At 36.3% G+C, this 27,163-nt stretch overlaps 1 protein-coding gene across 1 annotated transcript in view; it reads right to left on the bottom strand.

Moving 5' to 3' along the window:
* DNAH5 (dynein axonemal heavy chain 5) overlaps nucleotides 1-27,163 on the bottom strand; it is a 314,391-nt gene that overhangs the window by 245,137 nt on the left and 42,091 nt on the right. The window contains exons 10-15 of the mRNA XM_036745231.1: nucleotides 25,686-25,793; nucleotides 24,502-24,624; nucleotides 23,721-23,936; nucleotides 14,073-14,180; nucleotides 5,482-5,567; nucleotides 1,463-1,784 (exon numbers count right to left, since the gene is read on the bottom strand). Coding sequence (XP_036601126.1) covers nucleotides 1,463-1,784; nucleotides 5,482-5,567; nucleotides 14,073-14,180; nucleotides 23,721-23,936; nucleotides 24,502-24,624; nucleotides 25,686-25,793 — 963 coding nt within the window. The remainder of the gene's footprint in view (nucleotides 1-1,462; nucleotides 1,785-5,481; nucleotides 5,568-14,072; nucleotides 14,181-23,720; nucleotides 23,937-24,501; nucleotides 24,625-25,685; nucleotides 25,794-27,163) is intronic.

The following is a 27,163-nucleotide window of genomic DNA, read 5'->3' as shown; positions in this document are numbered from 1 at the left end:
TACCCATGCTAGTATGCACAGTGTTTTGGACTCTAACATATATTTTTACTGTAGTAAATTATACCTACCTTTGAATTAGAGTCATAGGCATCATCAAATATTGGAGTACATGTTGACTTAATTTTAACTGGCTTATTGAGTTTTTTTGTAGATTTTCTTTAATTCCTCTTCCTCTATGACAGTCATCCATAAGATGAAATTATTTCATACTTATTTTTTTCAAATGCTTATTACCAGTACTCAGTATGAGTAGATCTTTCTCTATATTCAATATTCCATCTCAAACTCTATGTCTTTGAAAAGGCCATCCCCCATTCCTGGAATGCTTCTTTTCCTCACCTGTGTCCCTGGAATCCCTATGTGCCTTCAAAGATGAGCTCAAGTGACGCTTACTTAAAGAGACCTCTTCTGATTTGGCCTCTCCCTATATCTTTACCCAAAAGCTATGCCCTGTGCCTTTTCTTATCTCTCTCTCTCTAGACTCTCACTTGGCGACTTCACAAGCTCCCATGGGTTTAAGTATCATCCCTATATAAGAAATGCCTTTCCTTTGTTTGCATATACATAATTTATTTACCTCCATAAGCTCCTTAAGACAGGGGTTGTTTCATTGCTGTCTTTGTTTGCCTGATGTCTTTTTCATTTTTCAGTCATTTCAGTTGTATCTCACTCTTTGTGACATCATTTGAGGTTTTCTTGGCAAAAACACTGGAATAAGTTTGCTATTTCCTTCTCTAGCTCATTTTATAGGCAATTATAACTGAGGAAACTGAGGGCAAATGGGTAAAGTGACTTGTCCAGAGTTATATAGCCATTAAGCCTCTGTGGTCAGATTTGAACTCAGGAAAAGGAGTGTTCCTTTCTCGGGGTCCTGCAGTCTATCGACTACGCCACCTACTGTTTTATATGAAACAATAATAAAAATCTAATTTTAACATAACTTCTTCCCAAAATATAGACAAAAGTTCACATACATTGTCAATCCTTTCAGATTATTTGAACCCCAATAATATCTAAAGCCTCCAAACTGCTTTTGCTCTATTCTAAAAATCCCCTTTTCCTGCCTCAGCAACTTCAAAGACCAGGAGTCTCTTTATTGTCTGTGGTGACAGAAAGTCTGCAGCCAGAGCTGTGGGCTGGGGACATTTGCATCTCTAAGTGACCCTACCTTGTCAATTGCCTTGTTTACCTAAGAACTTCCTTTCTTTGATATGGAGATCATAAACTGCTGCTAAGACTCCTTACTTAAATCTTGACTTTCTTGTTCAAATCAATCAGAAACTTACTTCTGATTCCATCATCGTGTATCTGCTAGCTCCAAGGGAATAAAACTATACGAATTTATTTATCACCTAGTCTGTTTGCCTCCTTTAACCAAACTAAAGGTCGACAACACGTATATTCCATGCTTCTCTGTGTCTCATCGTTTCACCAACTAGGCAGAAAATAAATTTGATCTTACTTGTTGAAGCCATGCCCTGTGATAGAGAATCTCAAATTCCAAGAGGATTTTCGCCATTTTGTTATATTTCCGGACTATGTGCTTGGCTTTTGCTGTCTTAAGCACATTTGGATGCTGCTGGAAAATTTGCATTGGTTGCTGAATCCTATGAAAGAGGTGCCGGGCCCACAAGATCTTCCCAGCAACAGGGGGCTGGTCCCGAGCCAAAGGAGGGTCACTTTTTTGTTTAGTGTACAGTTTGGAGATCATCTCAATGTCAGCTCCATAGTTCTCAAGAACCACCTGATACTTTTCATCAATACCAAGGTTAGGTATGTTCAACCTAATAATAGAAAGGATATTTTAGAATAAATGAAAGGGGTTACTAATGTCTCAAGATTTTGAAATCACTTGATTCGCATGGCTATTCTGTGTGTAAGGATGAATTAGTTGCTCAATACTATTTGAAATAATTCAAAATAGTCATGAAGTTATAGGCAGAATTGTATCATCATTTGCTTTTTTTCCCTTGATTTTTAAATGTTTGTAAATACTCTAGAGATATGCATAAAGGGCTCCAAAGTCACAGAATGATGGATATTTGTAGAAAGAAACAGATTGAGTGCCATGAGCACATGCTGAATTTTCTCAATTAATATGTACTTCAGTCATAACAATCAGAGGTTCTAAGTCAGTTACATTTTAAAGAAATTGAGTTTGGATACATAGGTTTGTTTTTTATCATAATTTGATACTTTGATGCCTCTCTGATTTCATCAGTATGGGCATTCTCTAGACCAATTCAGATACAGCCATCAGTGCTTTTTCATCCTATGAAATTCTCAACTTGGAGCTTAAACTTGCCATACCTATTGTCTTGCTCCATTAGAACATGAGCTTGTCAGAGCAGGAGTGGTTTTACTTTTTTATTTGTATTCCCCCATATCCTCCAGCTTAGAAAAGTACTTTGTACTTGGTAAGCTCTTAATAAATGCTTTATTCATACACATATTCATTCGGCCAGTCATTCATTAATTCATCTGTCTTTTCATGAATCCTCCAAAGAAAAGCTAACCAACACCCTGTAGAACTTCCTCTCTTTTAATATGCCTTAGATGCCATTATACCATTTGGACAATCCATTTGTTGTATCTCATTTTCATTACTATAAAATTGATTAAATATTTGATTAAATATATGATTAAATGGAAAAATAAGTAACTGAACATTTGTGTCCCAGATACAGTATTCATCACCAGTAAAAACCTTCCCTCTTTGATGTCAGTATATCTTTGAAAAGGTCAAATGCAAAAGTCAGTTTATCTTTAAAAGAAGAACCTGCATTCAATCCTCAAATCTTAACATTTGGTTTACTACACAAACTTCTAATACTTGGTGAAGAATAAGGTAAAAGAGAAGGGAATAATCTCTAACTTATTCTGTCCATATCCCATTTGTTCATCATTGTTTGCATGTTCTCTCCTCCATTAAAATGTGAGCTCCTTGAAGGCAGGAATTGTTTTTGCCTTTCTTCATATGCCCAGAGCTTAGAACAGTGCCTAGCATATAGTAGGAGCTTAATAAATACTTGTTGACTTAAAGAAAAAAAATCAATATCTGCAAGGTTTTCTTGGTAACATCTATGGAAAATGAGCAATCTAATTCCATAGATGGGAGAAAGATTTGAAGGGAAATGCATCTTTCCCAAAGTTTCCAAAAAACAGATTACTGAAGGAGGGAAGTGGTCATATGGCTGAAGCAAAGGGTCCCTTTATCTTCACTAATTCACTGTAATGTGAAGAATCATGAGATAAATGGCTGATTGTGACAGATCACTGAGATTCCTCTCATTGCCTACACCAAGCCTGAAACTCAAGTAATTTAAATAATGATAAAATTCAGATTACCTACATTTTAATATTAATATTTAACTTATAGTTCATTTAAGTGACAAGATTGGATATGATACAAAAAATGAAGCTGTTACGAGTACCTCCAATTTGCCATTTGTGGAAGATAATCTGTCAAATTCTGCCAAGAGGGTAAGAGAGAGGGTATCCTTGCACTGGCTGGCCCAAATTTAGTTATAAAGAATCCATCTCTAAATTAGATAGGCTAATACAGGCTTTTCTCTGGTAGAAAAGAGATGTTAACAAGAACTACTGAAAAAAACACAGACCACACCTCTGAATGAGAGCTCTGGGCATTTCCCTAAGTCACAAGAACTTTGCCTAAGTCTATGAAATCATGTTAGAAAACTCAAACCAAAGAGACCACACTGAGTACACAAATATATACTAGTAATTAATTAGGAGTTTTCTTACAACTTTGTAACTTTGCTGTTGAGAAATGTTATTTCTCATAGATTTAATAATATAGTCAATGCAGCGTTATTCTCATAAGAATACTTCTGTGTTCAGTTACACATCTTAAGTTAACAAACTGCTGGTTGGCTGGTTAATTATTGTCCTTTGTGCTCAGAGGACCAAAATGACATCGATACGTTAGGGTCAAGGTAAGTGTGTCTGACTGTGGCTGATCAGACCAAAATAATCTCAGAAGGCTCTGACACAAGTCAGGTGATGGACTGCTAAGTCAATGTTATCAATACCACCTTTCAAATTGTAACAGTGACCTGAGGTGATAGAAACTTCAAAACTCTAAATAAATGGTATGGGGAAATACCACAGAAGAGACATCCTAGTTCTCAGACTATATAATTTAAAGAATAATTGTGACAATGAAGGGGAGACTGTTATTTAGGTGGATGGAAAGACTAGTAAGCTAGAAGCTACATAGACTTCTATGTGTAGTATATCTTTTGCATGTACTTTTAATCACCTGTAGCCTATTCTTGATGTCTCCTATAAGTAAACATACTTTCTAAAGAGGGCTCAGGTACAGTAAGGGAAAGGGATGGGATGCTACAAGTGGTGGTAGGTAGTGTTTGGATATGGAGATCCTGATCCATAGAGAGTAAGGTTCCAGGGCCTCAGACTAGGGATTGCCCTAGCAGAGGACAGTTCTGGGAACCTGTAGAATTGTTTGAGTTCTGCATTGAAGACAGGGGCTGGATTCTTCAAAAGAGTAGGTAGGTGAAACATTGAGAATCTTAATCTTGATCCAAGAAAAAAGGGGCTAGGAAAAAGACAAATTGATCTGTTGGAAAGTAAGATCCATAACCTAAAATCACAAAATCTGACATTTAAAAAGGACCTCAGAGGTCATCTAGTCCAATTCATTAGTATGTGTGTATATGTATGTGTGTGAAGATAATAGCAATAATAATAACTCACATTCACATAGCACTTTCTAAATTTAAAAAAAAACACCTCCCTCACAACAACCCAGTGAGGTAGGTAGTTCAAACATAATTATCTCCATTTTATACGTGAAGAAACTAGGTTACAAAACCTAAGTCACCGAGCTAGGAAGTAACCATGTGAGGACTTGTATTCAGATCATCTAACTCCACATCTGGTGGTCTTTGCATTTTAGCACTGTGTTATCAGGGAAAACTGTTGACATTATCCCCTGGTTGTGGATATTACAAAGTTTAAAAAGTAAAAGTAAAAATATTATAAGCTAAGGTAATTTTTACTATTATCTAATTATAGTTATTTATATGAGCTATTTATCCTTTACCACACACAATACCTATTATGAAAATCATTATATGCTAACTTAATTTTGCTGTGTTTTGTCTTATTAAAATAGTAAAACTATGTTTCATGCAAGCTTTTATTGGTCTCTATACCTTGCTGCTTATGCAGCATGCTTACTTGGTCACAAATTTTTTTAGACTGAATATTGGTCAAAAACCATGGGATCCAAGGCTGGCTTCACACTAAACTTATCTAAAGAGTTTGAAGTCAGGATGGGAGGGGTAGGGGGAGAAGAAGAGGAAGAAACAAATTTGTCAGGGTTTTTTTCTTTCTAATTAGAAAAGGAAACAAGAAATTGTGTTAACCTCTTCAATATTAATGTTTTCATGATCCTAAAAACTATACCTGAGAAAATTATTTCAAATTTCTTGTTACCTTTCAAATTTCTTCAACATCATTAGTCCTCGCTCTGTGTTTTGAATATTTTCAAATGTGATATCCATGAAAATCTGCAACTGATTCTAAAATAAAAGAAAACGTGATCATGAACACGAAAAGCTTTGGAAATTTCATATTAATGAAACAGTCACAAGCTGATAATGTATTTCAGAGAAGTCATGATCTCAATTTTAAGTACAAAATAACTACTTTTCAACTATGCCAATCACAATTTTACCAAAATTCTTTAAACTAGATTAGAGCAAATAATCCTTCATACAGTTCACTGAGATCACTCTGTACTTGATGACATGCCCTATTACCTAATGGGCCACTGGGCACAGTTACAGAACAAGGTAACAGCTGGGAGAAGGTAATTACTTAGAGTTAGAAAAGCTCTATTGGAGTGAACTTTGTAATCAAAAAGCCCAGACTCACAGCAGACTATTGCATAATGCAGGAAGGCACTTTTCCTTGTGAGCTGCTTCTGTGAAGGTCTTGTAAAGAAATGTCATGTCTGCCATCCTGAATCATATTTTCTCTCACTTACTCCTACCATTTATAAGAAAGGTAGAGGGAGTTGGGAGAAGAGAGAACAAAGAGAAAAAGACAGAGACAAACTCAAAGACAAAGACAGAGACAGACAGACATGAAGACACAGAAAGACAGAGATTAACCAAAAATAACCGATGGTTCAATCAAACAATTGGCCTGTATCTACTTTATTTATTCTGTGCCACAGATTAGAATATGTACATAGAGAGTTGGCCTTAGAGACAAGAAGACAGAGCCCTGCCCTCAAGGAGCTTACATTCTAATGGGGGAGTTAAGTAGGTAGAGAAAAGATATATAAGGAGTAGATGTAAGGCACTATAAGAGAGAAAGTATGTTATCACTTGGGGAGACCCAAAAAAGAATTCCTGGAAAAAGTAGAATTTGAGGCAAGTCTTGAAGGAAGACAAGAAAAGTAAAAGGCATAGGTGAGGGAGCAGAATATTCCGGGGGTGGGAGAGGCACAGTGCAAAGATACAGAGAAAAGAAATAAAGTGTCCTGTTCAAGGAAATGCAAGTAGACCTGTGTTGCTAGAACCAAGAGTGTGTGGAAAAAATAAAGTGTGGGAAGACTGGAAAGGCTGGAAGAATATCAATTATGAAGAGCATGATGCAAACATATAGAGTACTTGATCCTGGGGGAAACAGAGAGCTACTGGAACTCATAGATGGAATGAGAAGAGGGGGAATATGTTCACACACTTCAAAAAAAAATCACATTGGCAACTAAATGGAGAGTGAATTGGAATGGGGAGAGACTTGAGACAGGGAGACCAGTTGGAAGGCGATTGCTACAGTTCAGGTGAGAAATGATAAGGGCCTAAACTAGGGCTGCAATTGTATGAGTTGAGAAGAGGACACACATGAAAAATGTTGTGAAGGTAGAAATGGAAGATTTGTAACAGATAGGAAGATATAATGGATGCGTAAAAGTGATGAGTAAAGAGTGACACCGAGATGGAGAATGTAGGTAACTGGGAGAATGGTGGTGCCATTGACAGAAAAAGGGAAGTTGGGAAAAGAAAAGGGCATGGACAAAAGGTTAAGGAGTTCATGGAGTCCAGTTTAGTAGGTGGGGGAGAAAAAGAGAGAAAGGTTTTAAGTTCAATTTTGGAAATGTTAAGCTTTGCAGGGGTTTGAGTCCAAATGACTAGAATAATGTCCCTTTGGATTCGGAAGGGAATTCAATTTAGTAGGGGAGAACTTTTATGTGTGGAGCATAGTTGAGTTGTAGATGTCATGAATCTGACAGAGAAATAAAAGAGTTGACTCTTAAGTCATTCCAAATGGATGCGTCTGGTTGGCAGTTGGAAATAATCTCCTTCTTTGACTTTAATAATATCATTCTCTTCCGGCTCTCCTCCTGTCTGTTTAACCAACTCCTCAGTTTCCTTTGCTATATTCATCAGCTACTACTTAGCATAAATGTTCCTCAGGGCTTTGTTCTAGGCTTTCTTCTCCTCTCTTTCTTGAAGATATTGTCAGCTCCCAAGGGCTCTAAAATCCTTTACCTATATCTTGAACTCCAGTCCCTCCCCAATTCCTCCTCCACTCTGCTGCTGAAATAATATGTCTAAGGCACAGGTCTGACAACAGTCGATAGCCTGCTCAAAAGCCTACAATGGCTCTCCATTGCCCATAGGATAAAATATGCACTCCTTAGCCTAGCATTTGAGGCTCTACATAGTCTGGCTCCCACTCACCTTTCCAGACTAATACTTATCCATTTTAAAAATCGTATATTCTAACCAAACTATTCTTTTAGTCGAAATTCCATCTTCATCCTCCATTCATTTATGTAATCATATCAGCCCTCCCTCATGCAAATCAAAGTCAACTGCAAGTCATGTCATCATTTCCACGATATCATGGTCCTTTTTGAGAATGAAGGACAAACACAACAATAACCATATCCTGTTACTACTATACACTATCTCCTCATCTCACCCTCTGAAACCTTTATTCTTTCAAGACTCAAAGGGTGCCACTTCTTTCATGAAACCTTTCCTTGATTTCTCTCAGCCCAAGTCTTTAGCGTTCCTTCCCACCTCAGCTTTCTTGATTCTGTACCTATTTGAGTCTGCATTATATCTCTTATATCATCCCAGTAGAACGTAAGAACCTTAAAAGCAGGGACTGTTTGTTTTCTTTAATCTTTGTCTTCTGAACATTTAGTCCAATGTCTGTTACATGATAAGTAATAAAAATATGTTGAATTTAAATCAGTATAAAAAAGGATTGGGAGTATTTGTGGGGGGAAAATAACAGATATCTTCAGAGGAGGCTCTAAATGGAAAGCTCTCTAGCCCAGTTACTGCCTCATTTTGCCTGAGATAATTTTCTACTGCTACCATGCAAGTGAATTTTTCTTCCAAAGACTTCACCTATAGGATAGGCCTTTTTTCCATCTGTATCCTCCCTTAGTGGATCCAACTGGGTACAGCATACTTCATCCAAGTGCACGGCTATTCGTTACTCCAATTAAAAACCTCACTTGTCTGAGCCCTAAATACACACACACACACACACACACACACACACACACACACACACACACACTCCTGCCTTTGGCCTAACAATCACCAACAGCCGGATCAGCTAGTATGCCTTGTATTCTGCCAATAAAAATATTCCCTCTAGTATTTCTCTTAATATATTCCATATTAAACACACATACATCTATTTAGATAGATAGACAGAAAGATAGATAATTTCCTTAAACAAATCTGTGATTTCATCAGTACAGGGAGCTCCCAGGGAGGAATTTCCTTCCTCTACCAATAATCCACATGTAGACTTTGTCTGCAGCTTAGAGTCTTAAAGAGATTCCTTGCCTAGAGCCACACAGCTCCCACAGTAGGTAGCAGATTTTTCAGATGCTGAGGCCGGCTCAACATCTTACTCAGTTTCCTTGAACCGAGCCTACCTCTTTGCTTTCCCTTATCTGTTGTCTACTCCTGACTACTTGCTCAGCCATCAGCCTAGTCTTTGCTTTCATAGTACCTGGCACACAAAAGGCACTTAATAAATTCTTGATGGTTTGATTTATTCTCCAGGAGCTGAATTCTTTGTGTCTATCTGGTTTTTACCCACTGCTTTTTCCTGACCTATCATATTAGTATGTGCTTGGTCTGCTCATTGCAGTTCCCCTGACTGCTAATTTGTGGATATATAACCCAGATAAGTCCACTTCACTCTCTGCCCACTACTTTGTGTTTCAGGCCTTGCTATATACTTGTACTTGTCCCTCTTTCTGTGTCCAGTTCCCCAACATTTATCGCATTCTATTTTCTTAGATCTGACCCTCACCCAAAGAGTCCATAGTGGGGGAATGGGGCATTTTCTCCAGAGACAGTCATTCATATAAAGGTGATATATGAAGCTATAAGAATGAATAAATTATCTAAAGCAAAGAAAAGACTAAGCTTTAGGGAATGCTCACAATTAGGAGATGAGAGAAGTCAGAGGAAAAGACAAATAAGAAACAGAGAGGTGGAAGAAATCCAGATAGTTTACTGTCAAGTATGGTAAAAAAAAAAAGAGAAAGTGTTAAGGAAGATAGAATCAATATTATCAAATATTATACGGATGGCATGGGGATTGAGGACTGATAGTTTCCTAATGATTAAAATCATATTGGATAAAAAAGATTCTGGCTCAATAAATATTAAATCCTTTTATTTCTAATTCTCATAAGATGCATATTATGAGATTATAATAATATAATAACTTCCCACAAAAAATTCTCAGAGAATATGAATCTACTTTGGGAGGTTGTGGGTATTTTTTTTGAGAGTTGGACTCCCTGTCTGACCCAAGCTGTAAATGTGGTGGCCATACATAGGCCCGATCCCAATTCTGATCCATGCATAATCTTTAATATGTTTCATTTTTTCTTGCTCAGGCCAGCTTACTCCATCATAGGGAGCCTCCAATCCTGAGGGCTTACCATATTCATTCTATACTTGTCTCTGCTTTAGCCCTACTGCAACTCAGAACTCCTGAATTCAAGCAATCCACCAAGCATCAGCCTCCCCAAGCATCAGGGACTATAGCTATCACCCCCACACAATTTAGGTGATATTCTGGATGAAGACTTTAAATTCAACAACAACAAAAAAAGGACAAATTTAACCTATAGTAGTTAGTTATGTAAATTATCTCAGGTTCTACCCGTCTATAATTTAGACCTAAGATACTCAGGGTTAAAAAAAAAAAAAGCAAAGCATATTCCTACTTAGAGTATTTTGAGCTTTTTTTCACCTTGTCATTATCCTTCATTCTCAAAGAGGACCAAAATAACATCACTATGTTAGAATCAAGTTACAGTGTGTCCAACTATAGCTAATCAGAACAATATAAGTTTGGAATGCTCTACCACAGATCAGGCACAAATAATGCACGTGAACATTTGGGGTGGATTCTCTAAATTTGCACATCTCATATTTCTTTTGAGCTTCTTCAATTCTGCTTTGCTCATAGAGTACAGCCTCTTCTCTAATGAGGGCATGACATGCTGAGCGGTCCTGTGCTAGTGTCTGCCATATCATGAAATGAATTACAAAGTCCTTAAGAGAGACCTTGAGGGTGCCCTCATATTGCTTTTTCTGACTACCATATGAGCACTTGCCTTGTGTGAGTTCTCCATAAAAGTCTTTTAGGGAAGTGTATGTTTAGCATTCAAACAACATGGCCAGCCCATTGGAGTTGCACTCTCCGCAGTAGATTTTGAGTGCTTGGTAGTTTAAGCTAAAGAAAGGACTTCAGTGTCTGATACCATATCCTGCCCGGTGATCTTCAGAATCTTTCTAACACAATGCAATTGAAGTGATTCTAGTTTTTCATTTATGGGCTTCTAAATTTCCCCATCATTTTCATCAAACCAGTCCTGGTGTTTGCAATTGTTCTGATCCAGATGAGCAAATGCAGTGCTATATACCAAATTTCTGAAAGATGTTCACTGTTGAGCAAAGATGCTCCACTGTTGCCAACTGTGTGTTTACTCAACTTTCCTTCCGAAGAACTCTAACCTGTTGACATAAAGTCTTCTGGCAGTCATTTTGTCTTGAGGCCACCATTTTTCCTTGATGTGCATATTTAGCTTGGGGAGGATGTCTGTAATTAATCCAGCATTCTGCACCACACGTTGCCTTTGTCACTCTCACATCCTGTCTGTCTCTTCTCCTTACCATCACATCGTCTATTAAATACCAATGTCTGCTTCAAGAGTGCATCCACAAAGTGATATTACCTTTAGGTAAATGGAAAACAGTGTGGGGGACTGAGTAGGTCATGGGATGCATAAGTATTCAGTAGTAAGTGATCATTTCTGTTACTGTTTCCAATTCCATTCCTCCCAAGGACTCCCTGACAAGTCTGGTAGTCTGAACCTACTCTAGCATTAAAGTTACCCAGAATTATAAGCTTGTCCTATTTTGGCACATTGATGATAAGGGTTTTCAGGTCTTCATAAAATTTTTCTTTGACCTCATCAGGAGTCATCATGGTGGGAGCATAGGCACTGATGATGGTGGCATGGTGTTTTCTTGCAAGTGGCAATTGCACTGTCATGAACTTGTCATTCACTCCTTTTGGTAGGCAAACAAGCTTGTTGACTGGATTAGTTTTGATTACACTCCCTCCACTAGCTTCATGGAACTCCCCTCCACTGCACTCACTTCAAGAAAACACAGATCCAGCTCTGACTTCAGTAAGCTGGCCTTCATTTGCCAGCCTTGTTTCACTCAGGGCTGCTATTTGGATATGACACTTGCGGAATTCTCTTGCAACAACAACTGTTCATCTTTCAGGTTTACTGGATTTCGTGTTATCTATAAGTGTACACACATTCCATGTACTAATGATCAGTGGAATCATCTTTGCAGAACTTTATGTACTTTTTTTTGTGTTTCAACTGCATGATGGGATCCCCACCTATCACAGTAAATAGGCCAAGTTGGGAAAGCAGACAATTTTTAGGGCACCTTTTCTAGCCCCTTCCTCACACCCTGTAGTGACCAATGCTGTCCTTAGAGGGCTGCTCAGGTACTCAGGGAGCTACTGAATCCTACTGCCGCTTCCAATGAGAAAATAATCCTATGATCTGGGCTACCTGTGTGCAGGGTTGTGACTACAGCTGCCAGTATATCTGGTCTTGCTGCTTCATTACTTGCCTGTTGCCACAGGACTCTGAGATAGCTAAAAATGGTAAAATGATATGGGTGATATCTTTTAATTAGTGCATAAATTGGATTTAAGTGAGGCAGAGTTGCATGAAGTTGTTGGCCTTAATCTCTCTCTTCCTTAGTTGTCACAGTCCAGGGGAAATACAGAATCAAGATGACTGATGATGGCTCGAAGTGCAGTGGGTGACCTTGGTGTCTTTGATGTCTAACCAAGCTCTAAGCATTCCATAGCGCCTGCTTCAGCAGTTTTCATGGTCATTGACACAAGTTGTTCTCATTCCAGCAGGGGAAATCTTCACATGCTTGGGGTAGACAACCCCTAACTCACCAATGGGTTGGAGACCTCTTGGTTACCCTAATACTGGTTTAGTCCATCTGCCATAAACAGTTTACGGAAGTGTGGTCACTACACATGTTACAGATACTTGGAGCCACAGGTGAGAGTTAGACAGATCAGGTAGACTCCAAAGATGAAAAGGGCTTGGCAGCCCTCACTCAACAGGTACTAGTCTTCCTGAGCACATCCTATATCTTCACCTAAACAATGTAATTGGACCTGATTGATAATAAACTTTTTAAGGCTCTGTCGAGGTAGCTACCAATATATGTAAGTATGCTTTTTATCCTGCTGAATAAGCCATAAAAATATTTCTCTGGGGACCATTTTGTTATTTCATTGTTATAAAGAGTTCCCACTGAGAAACTAATGCCTTCTACCAATGCAGGTGGCATCCACCTCTTCAATTTATAGTCTTAGAGAGTTTCCTATGGTACTAAGGGGTTAAATGACTTGCCCGTATACACTTTATATAAAAGATGGGACTTGAACCCAGGTCTTTCTGATTGCAAAGTGAATCTCCATCCACTAGACTATTCTGCCCCTCATAACACAAGCATAAAAAGAATGAAAACAGTAGAAAGATCCTTGACTCTGGCGTCAGAAGACTTCAGTTCAAATTTCACCTCCGATTCTTACCCTCTGTGTGACCTTGGGCAAGTCACCTTAACCCTGGGCTTGAATTTCCCTATATGTTTTAGAGGGGGTTAGATAAGAAATGGCCTCTGAGGTCCCATCTAGCCTCAGTTTTAAGGCACTGTGATCTATTATCCTATCACCCAATGAACATTGATTCTAAAGCAAGGAGATAGGATCTGCTGTTGTGTTTCACTTTCCCTCAGAGACATGTGGATCAGCACATGTGAATGAAATAGCTAGCCCAGAGAAGAAGTAGCTGCCAAAGTAGATAGAGGGAACTTCTAAAGTCGATACTAGGAACTTACTTTCTTGTCATACAAGACATCTGCTTATGCCCTGTATGCTGCACAGGCTTCTGACTTCTAAGGGAATGAAATGATTCTCCCCTAGAACTGAGTAAATTTAATTCAAGTCAGTAATACCTGGAGGGAGGCAGTGAAGATGACTCTGCCCTCTACCATCTAAAATATGTATTGATTGCAACATTACAAAGACAGAAGGTAGGATCTGGCTCCTTATTACAGATTTTTGATTCAAATAAATAGAATAAATTTGCATACATTATTAACTTCAACAGAGAGACTGAAAGTTAAACTTTTTAGAACTAACTTAGAAGAAGGAGATTCTCTCTTCCTGTACTGCAATAGAGTATTATTACAAATCATTATCCAAAGCTATATTTATGACCCTTTAATCCATGAGAAAGAACACTCAATTATTAATATGAAATCAAAAAGCACAGACAGAGGTTGATATCATTCACCTCTATAATGAAGACACCTCTCCCTTCTGAATCCCTAATGATTAGCAGTATTATACGGAAGAGGAAAAAATAAACATTAGAATGTCAATAAGAATTTCATCATACAACCTACATGAAGGTCATTAGTCTCCTTGCAGAACTCGTCATAATCCTGATCAAAATCAGTTTTCCGATGGTCTAAGAAATTGTATTCTTTTTTCTTCATGGTGGCAATGATGCTCTAAAATATTTTTAAAAGAAATAAAGCAAGGGTAAAGTTACAGCAAAACACACTTTAAAAAGAGATATTCTTTAAATGTAGATAATGAATGAATATTTCACAAATTAGTTCAGTTTCCCTCTTAACATTAGGTTTGGGAGCACCTTACTATACAAATAGTAGTATCCTACTTTTAAAATATCACTATACTACTTTTTTGCATGTAGCTACTAGATTCACAGAATATTTGGGCAAAGATAACTGTTTTAATATTCATGAAGATCATTCTTAAGCTTTGCAAAATTTAAATGAATTTTTTAAATTATAAAATAAAATTTAAACTGTATCAGTAGGAGGAAAGATGACTTATTTTAAACTGGTTTTTAAGTACCACTTGAAAATAACTGCAAAAGTAAAATTCAGCACAAAAAAAATAATCTATATGCAGCCTTCAAAAAAATTCCTTGAATACAAACAGTACTTCAAAAGGATTCACAATATCACAAGACAAAATATGGCCCCCCAAAAGGTCAAAAAACAACAACTAAGGATGAAACAGTCTTGGAAGCTTCAAATGTCTGGAATAAAATTCAAAACTACAATCTACCACATGAACAGTTCTTAAGATTCATGACCTTCTTTTGCTCCTGCACAGCTGTAGTTTGTACAAACGAAAGTATGAATTAGGTAACTCCTTTCATCAAGAATACTAATCTCAAAAGTTTTGTTTGCTCTGAATAATGAACTGCAATTCTTTACGATCATTCTTTTTTCTTTTATTTTGTTTTCCCAGTTAATAGTATTTTATTTTTTTAGAATTACATATAAAGATAGTTTTCAACATTTATTTTTATAAGATTTTTATTTCAAATTCTTTTGTCCTCCATCCCTGCCCTCTCCCCAAGACAGGAAGCACCCTGATATAGGTTATACATGTACAATCAAGTTAACCATATTTCCACATTAGTCATGTTGTAAAAGAAAAATCAGAAAAAAAGGAAAAATTGCAAGAAAAAAAAGAAAATAGCATTTCAGTCTTCCTTCAGACTCCATGCTTCCTTCTCTGGATGTGGACAGCATTTTCCATCATGAGTCTTTTGGAATTGTGTTGGATTATTGTGTTGCTGAGAAGAGCTAAGTCTATCATAGTTGATCATTGTAGAATGCTGCTGTTACTATGTACAATGTTCTCCTGGTTCTGCTTGCTTCACTCAGCATTAGTTCATGTAAGTCCAGATTTTTCTGAAATATGTCTACACCTCTCTTCTTATAGCACAATAGTATTCCATTATATTCTTATACCACAACTTGTTCAGCTATTTCCCAATTGATGGGCATCCCTTCAATTTCCAAACCTTTGCCATAACAAAAATATCTGTTATGAATATTTTGGTACAAGTGGACCCTTTTCCCATTTTTATGATCTCTTTGGGAGACAGACCTAGTAGTGGTATTGTGAGACCAATGGGTATAGACAGTTTTATAGCCCTTTGGGTATAGTTCCAAATTGTTCTCCAGAATGGTTGGATCAGTTCACAATTGCACCCACAGTACATTTAAGTCCCACTTTTCCCACGTCTTCTCCAGCATTTATCGTTTTACTATTTTGCCATGTTAGTCAATTTGAAAGATGTGAGAGTACCTCAAGGTTGTTTTTGATTTGCATTTCTCTAATCAAGAATGATTTAGAGCATTTTTTCATGACTATAGCTTGCTTTAATTTCTTCCTCTGAAAACTGTCTGTTCATATCCTTTGGGGAATGACTTGTATTCTTATACATTTGTCCCAGTTCGCTATATACTTTAGAAATGAGGCCTTTATCAAAAACATGGCAGTAAAAATTGTTTCACAGCTTTCTGCTTTCCTTCTAATCTTGGTTGCATTGGTTTTGTTTGTGCAAAAACTTTTTAATTTAATGTAATCAAAACTATCCATTTTGCATTTTATAATGTTTTCTGCCTCCTCTTGAGTCATAAATTCTTCCCTTCTCCATAGGTCTGGCAGGTAAACTATTCCTTACTCTTCTAGTTTGCTTATGGTATTACCCTTTACGTCTAAATCACATACCCATTTTGACCTTCTCTTGAGATACAGCATAAGACGTTGGTCTATACCTAGTTTCTGCCATTCTATTTTCCAGGTTTACCAGCAGTTTTTGTCAAATAGTGACAAGCTGGAGTCTTTGGGTTTATCAAACAGTAGATTACTATAATATTTTCTACTGTGTCTTGTTTACCTAACCTAGTTCACTGATCTACCCCTCTACCAAATAGGTTTGATCAGGGAGGTAGAACCTGTGGCCTCAAGACCACATATGGCCTTCTAGGTCCTTGGGTGCAGCCTTTTGACTGAGTCCAAGTTTTACAGAACAAATCCTTTTATTAAGGGGATTTGTTGTGTGAAGTTTGGATTCAGTCAAAGGGCTGCACTTGAGGACCTACAGAGCCATATATGGCCTTGAGGCTGCAGGTTCCCCACCCCTGGTTTTGATGACTGCCATTTTATAATATAGTTTTAGATCTAGTATGGCCAGGCCACCTTACTTTGCACTTTATATTCACTAATTCCCTTGATATTCTTGACCTTTTTGTTCTTCCAGATGAATTTTATTATTTTTTTCAGTTTTATAAAATAATTTTTGGTAGTTTGACAGGTATGACAATGAATAAGTAAATTAACTTAGGTACAATTGTCATTTTTATTATATTAGCTCAGCATACCCACGAGCAATTGATATTTTTCCAGTTGTTTAGATTTGACTTTATTTGTATGAAAAGTGCTTTGTAATTGTGCTCATATAGTTCCTGGGTTTGTCTTTGCAGGTAGGCTCCCAAATATTTTACATTGACTACAGTTATTTTCCATGAAATTTCTCTTTCTGTCTCTTGTTGCTGGGCTTTTGTGGTAATATATAGAAACACTGGTGATTTATATGGGTTTATTTTATATCCTGCAGCTTTGCTAGATTTTTTTATTATTTCAAGTGATTTTCTAAATTAATTCTCTAGGATAATCTAAGTATACCATCATATCATGTGCAAAGAGTGATAGCTTTGTTTACTCATTGCCTAGTCTAATTCCTTTGATTCCTTTTTCTTCTCTTATTACTATAGCTAACATTTCAAATACAATATTGAATAATTGTAGTGATAATAGGCATCCTTGTTTTGCCCCTGATCTTATTGGAAAAGCTTCTAGCTTATCCCCATCACATACAATGCTTGATGATGGTTTTAAAAAGATATTACTTATCATTTTAAGGAAAACGCCATTGATTTTTATGCTATGTAGTGTTTTTAATAGGAATAGGTGCTGTATTTTGCTTTTTTCTGCATCTGTTGAGATAATTATATGATTTTTGTTAGTTTTGCTTTTGATATGGTTAATTATACTGATAGTTTTCCTAATATTGAACCAACCCTGCATTCTTGGTATAAATTCCACTTGGTCATAGTGTATTTTTCTCACGTAAATTGCTGTAATCTCTTTGCTAATGTTTTATTTAAAACTTGAGCCAATATTCATTTGGGAAATGGGATTATAATTTTCTTTCTGTTTTGGCTTACCTGGGTTTAGGTATCAGTACTATATTTGTGTCATAAAAGGAATTTGGTTGAACTCTTTCTTTGCCTATTTTTCCAAGTAGTTTATATAGTATGAGAATTAATTGTTCTTTAAATATTTGATCGAATTCACCTGTAAATCCATCTGGCCCTGGAGAGTTTTTCTTGAGGAGTTCATTGATGGCTTGTTCAATTTCTTTTTATGAAATGGCATTATTTACATATTTTATTTGTTCTTCTGTTAATCTGGGAAATTTATATTTTTATAAATACTCATCCACTTCACTAAGATTGTCAAATTTATTGGTATACAATTGGGCAAAAGTAGCTCCTTGTTGTTGTTTTAATTTCCATTTCCATCGGAGGTGAATTCACCCTTTTCATTTTTGATACTGGTAATTTGATTTTCTTGTTTCTTTTTTTAATCAAATTAATCAATGGCTTATCTATTTTACTGGGTTTTTTCCATAAAATCATCTCTTAGTTTTATTATTAGTTTAATAGTTTTCTTACTTGCAATTTTATTAATCTCTCCTTTTATTTTAAAAATTTCCAATTTGGTCTTAAATTGGAGATTTTTCATTTTTTTCTAGCTTTTTAGTTCTATGCTCAATTCAATGATCTCATCTTTCTCTATTTTATCCATTTAAGCATTTAGAGATGTAAAATGTCCCCTAAGAACTGCCTTGGCTACATGCCATAAATTCTAACATACTGTCTCAGCATTGTCATTCTCTTTGAAGAAATTATTATTCCTATGATTTGTTGTTTGACCTACTCATTCTTTAAAATTATTTAATTTCCAAATAATTTTTAAAATCTATCTTTCCATAGCCTTTTATTACACTTATTTTTATTGCATCATGACCTGAAAAGGACATATTTCATATTTCTGATTTTCTACATTTGACCGTGAGATTTTTATGTGATAAAACATGGTCAATTTTTGTGTAGGTGTGATGTACCACTGAGGAAAAAGCTGCATTCCTTCCTATTCCCATTTAACTTTCTCCTGTGAGCTATCATATCTAACTTTTCTAAAATTCTATTCATCTCCTCAACTTCTTTCTTATTTATTTTGTGGCTTGATTTATCTAGTTCTGAGAGGGGAAGATTGAGGAACCCCACTAGTATAGTTTTGCTGTCTATTTCTTCCTGCAATTCTCCTCTTAGAATTTGGATACTATACCACTTGGTGCATAGATGTTTAGTACTGATATTACTTCATTGTCTCTGGTGCCTTTTAGCAAGATGCAATTTCCTTCCATATCTCTTTTAATCAGATCTATTTTTGCTTTTGCTTTGTCTGAGTTTAGGATTGCTGTTCCACTTTTTTTTTTTACTTCAGCTGAAACAAAATATATTCTGCTCCAGCTTTTTACCTTTAGTCTGTGTGTATCTCTCTGCTTCAAATGTGTTTCTTGTAAACAACATATTGTAGGATTCTGGTTTTTAATCTACTCTGCTATCTATTTGTTTTATGCGAGAATTCATCCCATTCACATTCACTGTTATGATTACTGTGTATTTCCCTCCAACCTATTTTCTTCCATTTACACTTTTCTCTCTCCTTTCACCATCTCTCCTCACCAGTGTTTTGCTTCTGACCACCACCTCCCACAATCTGCCCTTCCTTCTAGAAGTTCCCTCCCTTTCTTTTCCCCTTCCCTCTCCTACTTCTGCCCTCCCTTTTGCCCTCCCTCCTATCAGCCTTTTGCCTTTTTTTCTTTTACCTTTCCCCTCCTACTTCCCTAATATGGCAAGATATATTTCTATACCTAACTGAGTGTGTATGTTATTCCCTCTTTGAGTCAAATCTGATGAGAGTAAGGTTCAAACTCTCCTCCTCCCTTCTTTCCCTGTATTGTGATAGGTCTTTTGTATCTCTTCATGTAACATAATTTAGGCTATTCTCCCTCTACTTTTCCTCTTCTCCCAGTAAAATCTTTTTTTCACCCCTTAATTTTTTTATAGCCTCACATCAAAGTCAACTTATACCCATACCCTTTGTCTATGTGTACTCCTTCTAACTGCCCTAATAGAGATGCAGTTCTCGAGAGTTACAAGTATCATCTTCTTGTGTAGTGATGTAAACAGTTGAATAACATGTTTGTTTTTCCTTTCTTGTTTACCTTTTCATGCTTCTCTTGAGTCTTGTATTTGAAGATTAAATTTTCTGTTCAACTCTGGTCTTTTAATCAGGAAACTTTGAAAGACTCCTATTTCATTGGGTGTCCATCTTTTCACCTGAAAAATTATGCTCAGTTTTTCTGGGTAGTTAATTCTTGGCTGTACTCCAAGCTCCCTTGCCTTCCAGAATATTATATTCCAAGCCCTGGTCCTTTAATGTAGAAGGTGCTAAGCCCTATGTAATCGTAACTGTGGCTCCCTGATTTTTAAATTGTTTCTTCCTGGCTGCTTGCAGTATTTATTCCTTCACCTGATAATTCTGGAATGTGGCTATAATATTCCTTGGAGTTTTCATTTTGGGATCTCTTTCAGGAGTTGAGCACTGGATTCTTTTAATGACTATTTTACCCCCTGCTTCTAGGATATCAGGAAAGTTTTCCTTGATAATTTCTTGAAAGGCATTGCCCAAGCTCTTTTTTTAAATCATGGCTTTCAGGTAGTTCAACAATTCTTAAATTATTTCTCTTGGATTTATTTTCCACATCAGCTGTTTTTCCAATAAGGTATTTTACATTTTCTTCTATTTCTTCACTCTTCTGGTTTTGACTGATTCTTGATCTCTCAGAGTCATCAGCTTTCACTTGCCAATTCTAATTTTTAAGGAATTATTTTCCTCAGCTAGGTTCTGTACCTCCTTTTCTATTTGGTCAATTTTACTTTTTAAGGAGTTGTTTTCTTTAGTGGACTTTTTTTTCCATTTGTTCAATTTTATTTTTTAAGGAATTGTTTTCTTCAGTCGATTTTTGTCCTTCCTCTTCTGAGATGTTGACTATCTTTTGCATAACTCTCATTTCTTTTCCCATTTTTTGTTCTACCTCTCTCATTTGATTTTTTAAATCCTTCTTGTGCTCTTCCAAGAAGACTTTTTGGGCTTGAGACTAATTTATATTCCTCTTTTTGGTTTCACATGTAAGCATGTTGACATTGTTGCCCTTTTCTGAGTTTGTGTTTTGATCTTTCCTATCGTCATAGTAGCTTTCTATGGTAGGGCTCTTTCTCTGGTTTTTGCTCATTTTTAGTATATTTTGTTACTTTTAAAGTTGATCTCTGCTCCTGGGGCACAGGGGTCACTGTCTCAAGCTTCCTTTGCTAGGAGACAGGAGCCTGGTCACTAGCTTTCAATACCAGAGTCTCAGGTTCTAGTGGCTTGCCCACCACACTGAGGTAGCCAGCCTAGTTGTGCATGTTCTTCTGTGGTTCCAGGGCTGGCAGTTTGCCTTCTGCACTGGGGCTGGAGGTCTCACAGCTGGGCTGCTGGGCCAGAACCCTGGGGCCTCAGCTGCTGATCTGTGCTGTGGCTAAGAGCCTTCAGCTGGATTGCCCAGACACCATCTTTACTAGGCTGCACTCACCTTTCACCCAAGAGAGACAGACCTTTTCTGAAGTCCATCTAAATTATTTTAAGCTGGAAAATTGTTTTACTCTGTCTTTTTGTAGGTTCTGTCGCTCCAGGATCCCTTTAGAGGCTTAATTTAATGTTGTTTCCATGGAAAACTGGGAGGATCCCAGGCAACTTCCTGGCTTTTCTGTGCCATCTTGACTCCACTGCATGATCATTCTTAACCATGCTCTAAGTCACCCTCTAACAAAAATCCCCAGACTGCTGACGTAAACTTAGAATCTTTATGAGAAATATTTTGACTTCTACCATAGTTTACCTTTAAAGGTCATTTCACTTTAAATATCAGGCACAATCTCTTGGTAAATAAAATATGAACTCTCTGAATTGAATTTCCAATTTACTTAACCTACTCCTCCAGATCCTGCAATTATAGAATTATACCCTATATTAATAAAAATTTACTTTCCTCTTATAGAAAATCTAAAGTTACAGTCATAGCATTATGGCTCTAGAAGCTGGAGTGACTTACCAAAGGTCAAATAGTGAGTTGGTTGCAAAGAATCGTAAGTATAAAAAAGGTCATATTATAATAAAGGGATAATGATTTTAGATTTTTATCTATTTCTTTCATGAATCAACTTTCAGCTAGATTGAGCAGCAGTTTAAATCAAAATGAAATTATAAGAAAGGATGACACTGGTTGAAATACAAGAAGCTCCAAATAGAGCTATTTGAACAAGCTTTTGACTCTGTAAATAAGAAATTAATTAAGACTATTGACTCAAATTATCACTATTTCTTGGAGAAGTTTAACTCATATAAAATAAACCATACAACCAAGGGCCCAAAATAACCCAGAAATTACCTCAGCTGATACATACTTATCAAAGAAATGAGGGAGACATGGCATACAAGGGTAAAACTAATATAGAATATAAATTTATTTGAAAAACATTATGCAATAAGATAGAAGATTAGGAATACCATCTCTTTTTCTCAAAATAAAAAAGGCATGGGGCAGGCTAATGGAAGGGAGAACATATAAACCTACAGAAAATGTTACATGAGAGCCAAGCCAAATCATTCCTAGATCATTCACAGATCAAACCAGAAAGAAATGTAGAAGGCATATGAGCACTTCTACTGAAAGTTATTCTCATTATTAATGATTATTGAACTAATAGCCCTAGCCTGCACTCTTTAAGACCACACGTGGCTCTCAGGGTCCTCAAGTGTGGCCCTTTGACTGAATCCATACTTCACAGAACAAATCCCCTGAATAAAAGATTTGTTCTGTAAAATTTGAACTCAGTCAAAAGACCACATCCAAGGATCTAGAAGGCCACATGTGACTTCAAGGCCACAGATTCCACATCCCTGACCTAGCCTCTTAACATCTCAGGATCCTATGCCATCTAAGGAAGTGTAAATCACACTTAAAAAGATAAAATCAAGAAAAGTAGCTCAACTTGACCAAGTATATACAGAGGGACTTCATGATGGATATAAATCAATTTTAAAGGCACTTAAGTAGTGTCTGTCAGCTTATCTAAAGGAGAAGAAAATTTCAAATGAATGGCAATTATTTACAGCATAGCTCTATTTAAAAAGAAAAAGATTAAGAAGACTTAAGCACCTACTAGCAGCAACTAGATCATAGTTCTTACTTTCTTATTTCTCTAAACTTGTAAAAATGATTTATGCACATATTAAGCACTCTTCATCAAAAAAAAGGTAAGAAAACAGTCAAGTTTCTACATTTTTCTACAGTGGACATCTTCATAGTCACCAATCTTGTCTAAGGCAAACATAATTAAGAAGGTCAATGCACTGTAATAAAATATATAATACATTTCAAAGCACAAATTATTTTTAATAATCATTGTTATTTTCCTATTGTCATTAGACATATCACAAATTAATAAAGTATTTTACTTGCAAAGCACACAACAATAATTTCTTAGTCATCCTCAGCATAATTTTATGCTACGGTACTATACATGCATTAAGGGTAAAAAAAGAAGACACAGAGTAAACTAACAAACTAAAATAGCTCTCAATAATACAAGTTAAAAAATAATAGTATTAGAGTTTGACAGAGCTTTCCATGTACACGTGGTGAATTAGTACTCTAATGGAGAAGTCATCAGGTGCTTTAGAGGAATCATAATATTGGGAAGGGGGTATGCTTTACTTTTATTATGAAAGAAAACCCATTTTTTCTAAATTATATGACATACCATAAACTATAGGGGTTTATCCATAAATCTGAAAAAAAATGTCAACACTATTGTTAAATCTCACACAGATTTGTTCTCTTCCTAAAAGACAAGAAGATATATTTTTGTCTATAATATGCAATTACATCAGTATCTTATACTCTTTCAGATTGCCCTTCAAATGCATAAAATATTTAAAGATAATTATCACTCAGGATGGCAAAATAGATTTCTGAGGTACATTACCTGAAATTTGGTTGCCAAAATTTCTAGCCCTTCAATTTTGGAATTCTCCAGAACCGAATATCTTGTAATGGTAGAGAAAATACCCATGATCTTGGCAAGACGACGGTGAAAAGTCTCAAATTTTCCAAAAATATACATCTCACTGAATTCAAATTGCTTTTCATTTGGATTTTGTTCAAGTTTTTGTTTTTTCTTTTGAAAACAATTCTGGTATTCCTTGATATCAAAAACCAAGAGAGAAAATAAGAAAAAGTAGCATGAGAGGTACAATAAATTTATTAACTTTTTTTTCAAGTGAAGATGACAAAATTAGTGTTTACTAAAACTTCCTGGGAAAGCTGAAAGCATTTGATATTAATAATGTTAAAATTACTCATCTATCTACAAACTGATATACCATGACATCCATTAAAATAAAGCATAGAGTGAATTCATAGCATAAAATTGGCTTTGGACAGGGGCAATATGAACAAAAGAGAGTGCTCTTTTGTGGGAGCTTTCAAGACTGCACCTCATGCTTGTTAGCTGAGAGTTTGAGGTTCTAGGACTTGGGATACACTTACCAAATATACATAAACATGTATTTGTTTAATTTACTTCTATTTGTACATATAGTGCCTCCTCCTTCCTCAGTACTACATATGCTCCTTGAGGGTCGGGACTGTTTGATTTTTGTCTTTGTATCTTTAGTGCCTACCAAAGAACCTAGACTCAGAAGCCAGGTGAAAAAAGTCTTATTGAATTGAATTCTCTTAGTCTTACTTACTGAGCTGTTGGTTACCTGTTTGAGTTTAATAGCAGATAATATTTTTTCCATAACTACATCCTGAGGCTGGTCCCAGATGGTGGCAGTTCCATTGTTGGTAATATAAACTTTACACGCAGTTATCATCTGATTTGTCACCTTGAATTTTAAGGAAAAAAAGATGGTGGTTATTTTTTTTAAATACAATGACTACAAGAGAGAACATTGGTAATCTCTAGAATGCCTTCTGACTCTAAGATCCTATGACATCATGCTTTAGATACATGTTGTTTTTTTCTTCTGTCAACTATATGATGAAGCACATTATCAACACTCAGGTGACAGCAAAGGAGTACGTCCCAGAGGTAACTAGGATCTGAGATTAGACAGAACTGCTAGTGAGAGTCAAGAAAACTGCAAGGTTTCAGTTCAGAATAATAGGAGAAAGTAATAACTGTTAAGGACCAATGGAAGTAGCAGCACTTCTCTAAAAAGGCAGATGTAAGACCATTCTGGGGTGGTGGAAGGGGAAGAGCAGGTAAAGAAAGGACAACAGTCCTAACTTAAGACTCGGCTCATATATTGATATCTCAAATGTCTCTGTGTTCTTGCAAAAGAACAACACAAAATAGAAATAACAACAGTGCCTCCAAGCTTTTTGAGATTCAGGCAACAATTTTTAAAAATTATTGTAAAACAAAAAGCAAAAAAAAAAATTATTGTAAAAGAGCGAGTGTGTTTGTGTGCGTGTGAATTGTAATTAGTGTAATTAGCTTTCCTATGGAGAGTTTCCAATGACTTTTATTCTTACTACTAATAATTATGACATCAAATATACAGGGAACTACTGAAAAACAATATTTGAAGCAAGAAGTAGCAATTTAATATAACGTTTTTATTGAAATGTCTCAAAGTAAAACGAATTAATGTCCCAGCTATCATATAAAAGTTTCCAAAACATAATTTCCATGTTATAAATATCGAAGTAACTAATAGAACACCCAGTCTTGGAATTATTTCATTATGTTTTCCTTAGATCAGCCTTACTATTGTCCCACTAAAAGTTTAATACCCTTACCTTAGACACTTGATATAACAGAATTGGTTTTTTCTAATAGGAGACTAATTGGGAATTAAGTTCTAACGTGATAACATTTTAATTAGAACCATGTCAATGAGAAAGAAAATCAGAATGATCACACTCCCCAATGAGCACTCACCTTTACAAACAAAGAAGTTATTTTTTCAGACGTATTGTAATAACAAGATATGTTGTAGATCATTTTAATTGCATTGATCAGTGTAGGAATCGCATCAATTATCGATACCTGAAAGATACCAGGTAAGAGTTGAGGAGGAAAAAACCAGTTCTGACAAAAGTCTAATGTTTTTCAGAACAAGATTTACCTTGGACATTACTATTAATTTCCATTAATACTCTTGGTGTTCCTCTACTAAATGTTCTTCCAACACCTCATCAGAGTGTGGTGTCTTTGAGCTTTCAAAAGTTATGACATGTAGGAAACATAAGTTTTGAACAGTTTTCCACTATGGGGCCAAGAACAGATTGTGAGTTTGTCATTCAAAGATCAGTCTATCAAAGATTTAGAGAGGCTTATCCTCTAAGTTCAGGCTCTCATCACCACCATTTGCATTACTGCAAAACCTTCTAACTGGTGTTCCTGTCTCTTCTTACCTGACTCCAGTCCAGCTTCTACTTAGCTAGATAGGTGATTTTTTTTTTTCTAAAATATGCCTGATTGCATTCCCTAATCTTTTACCCTCACTCATCCATTTCAAGTATAAAGTCCTCTGGTTTGAACTTTTAAAACTCTTCATGGGCTGGCCTCTACTTTTTCCAGTCTTCTTTGACCCCAGAATTCTCCATATACTCTATGATCCAGGGACAAATATTACACTATATCTCCTACCTTTCACTTCCTCCTATCTGCCCTTGTTCTAGTTGTCTCCGATGCTTGGAATGCTCTGCCCTCATCACCTTTGCCTCTTATTTTCCCTGGCTTCCTACAAGGCTCGTCCTACATGATTCTCAGATCTATATTATTGGCCCTAACCTCTGAGAAGGAAAGACAAACAACAATCTGTGAATAGTTACTCAGTAGCTTGCCCACTGGAGACCCAATTGGCCAGTTCCAACTGGGCAATGCTGCTCCTTCATTCTTTCCTTCCTTCCTTTTTTCCTTCCCTCCTTCCTTCCTCTTCCTCCTCTCCCTCTGTCCATGGAAGGAACCATACTCTTAACCTGTGGGTACTCTACCCAAAGGAATATAAATTTTAATTGCTGAAACCTCACAAGATAACTCGGTATTTGTGGGCCAGATTGGTTTTTCTCTTCCCTAGTTATTTATTCTATCATTTTGTTTGAAACTAAGACAACTCTTTTGCCCCATGTGGTTTCATTTATGATTTCTTGAAATACAGCACTGGAAAACCAGGCTTTGATAAAACCATTTGGGATTCAAATGGAGCTACTTGACCATGCCTAGAACCCAAATCACTCTGGCTCTCACTGATTGGCCAACAAACCTCACTAGGTCATTGTCTGAGGTTTGATGTCTCAGAGTAAGTGTAAATAGCAATTGTTTCTGTTCTGACCAAAAACTCTGGGGGCCTTTTCCTCCAAGATTGATTCTTTTAGTAGGTTAAGAGACCATTCATTGCCTCATAGCCTTAAACA

This window comes from Trichosurus vulpecula, chromosome 1 (genome assembly GCF_011100635.1).
Source record: "Trichosurus vulpecula isolate mTriVul1 chromosome 1, mTriVul1.pri, whole genome shotgun sequence".
Taxonomy (NCBI): Eukaryota; Metazoa; Chordata; class Mammalia; order Diprotodontia; family Phalangeridae; genus Trichosurus; species Trichosurus vulpecula.
The sequence above is the reverse complement of the archived record's forward strand: the minus strand, read 5'-3'. Positions and strand labels throughout refer to the sequence as shown.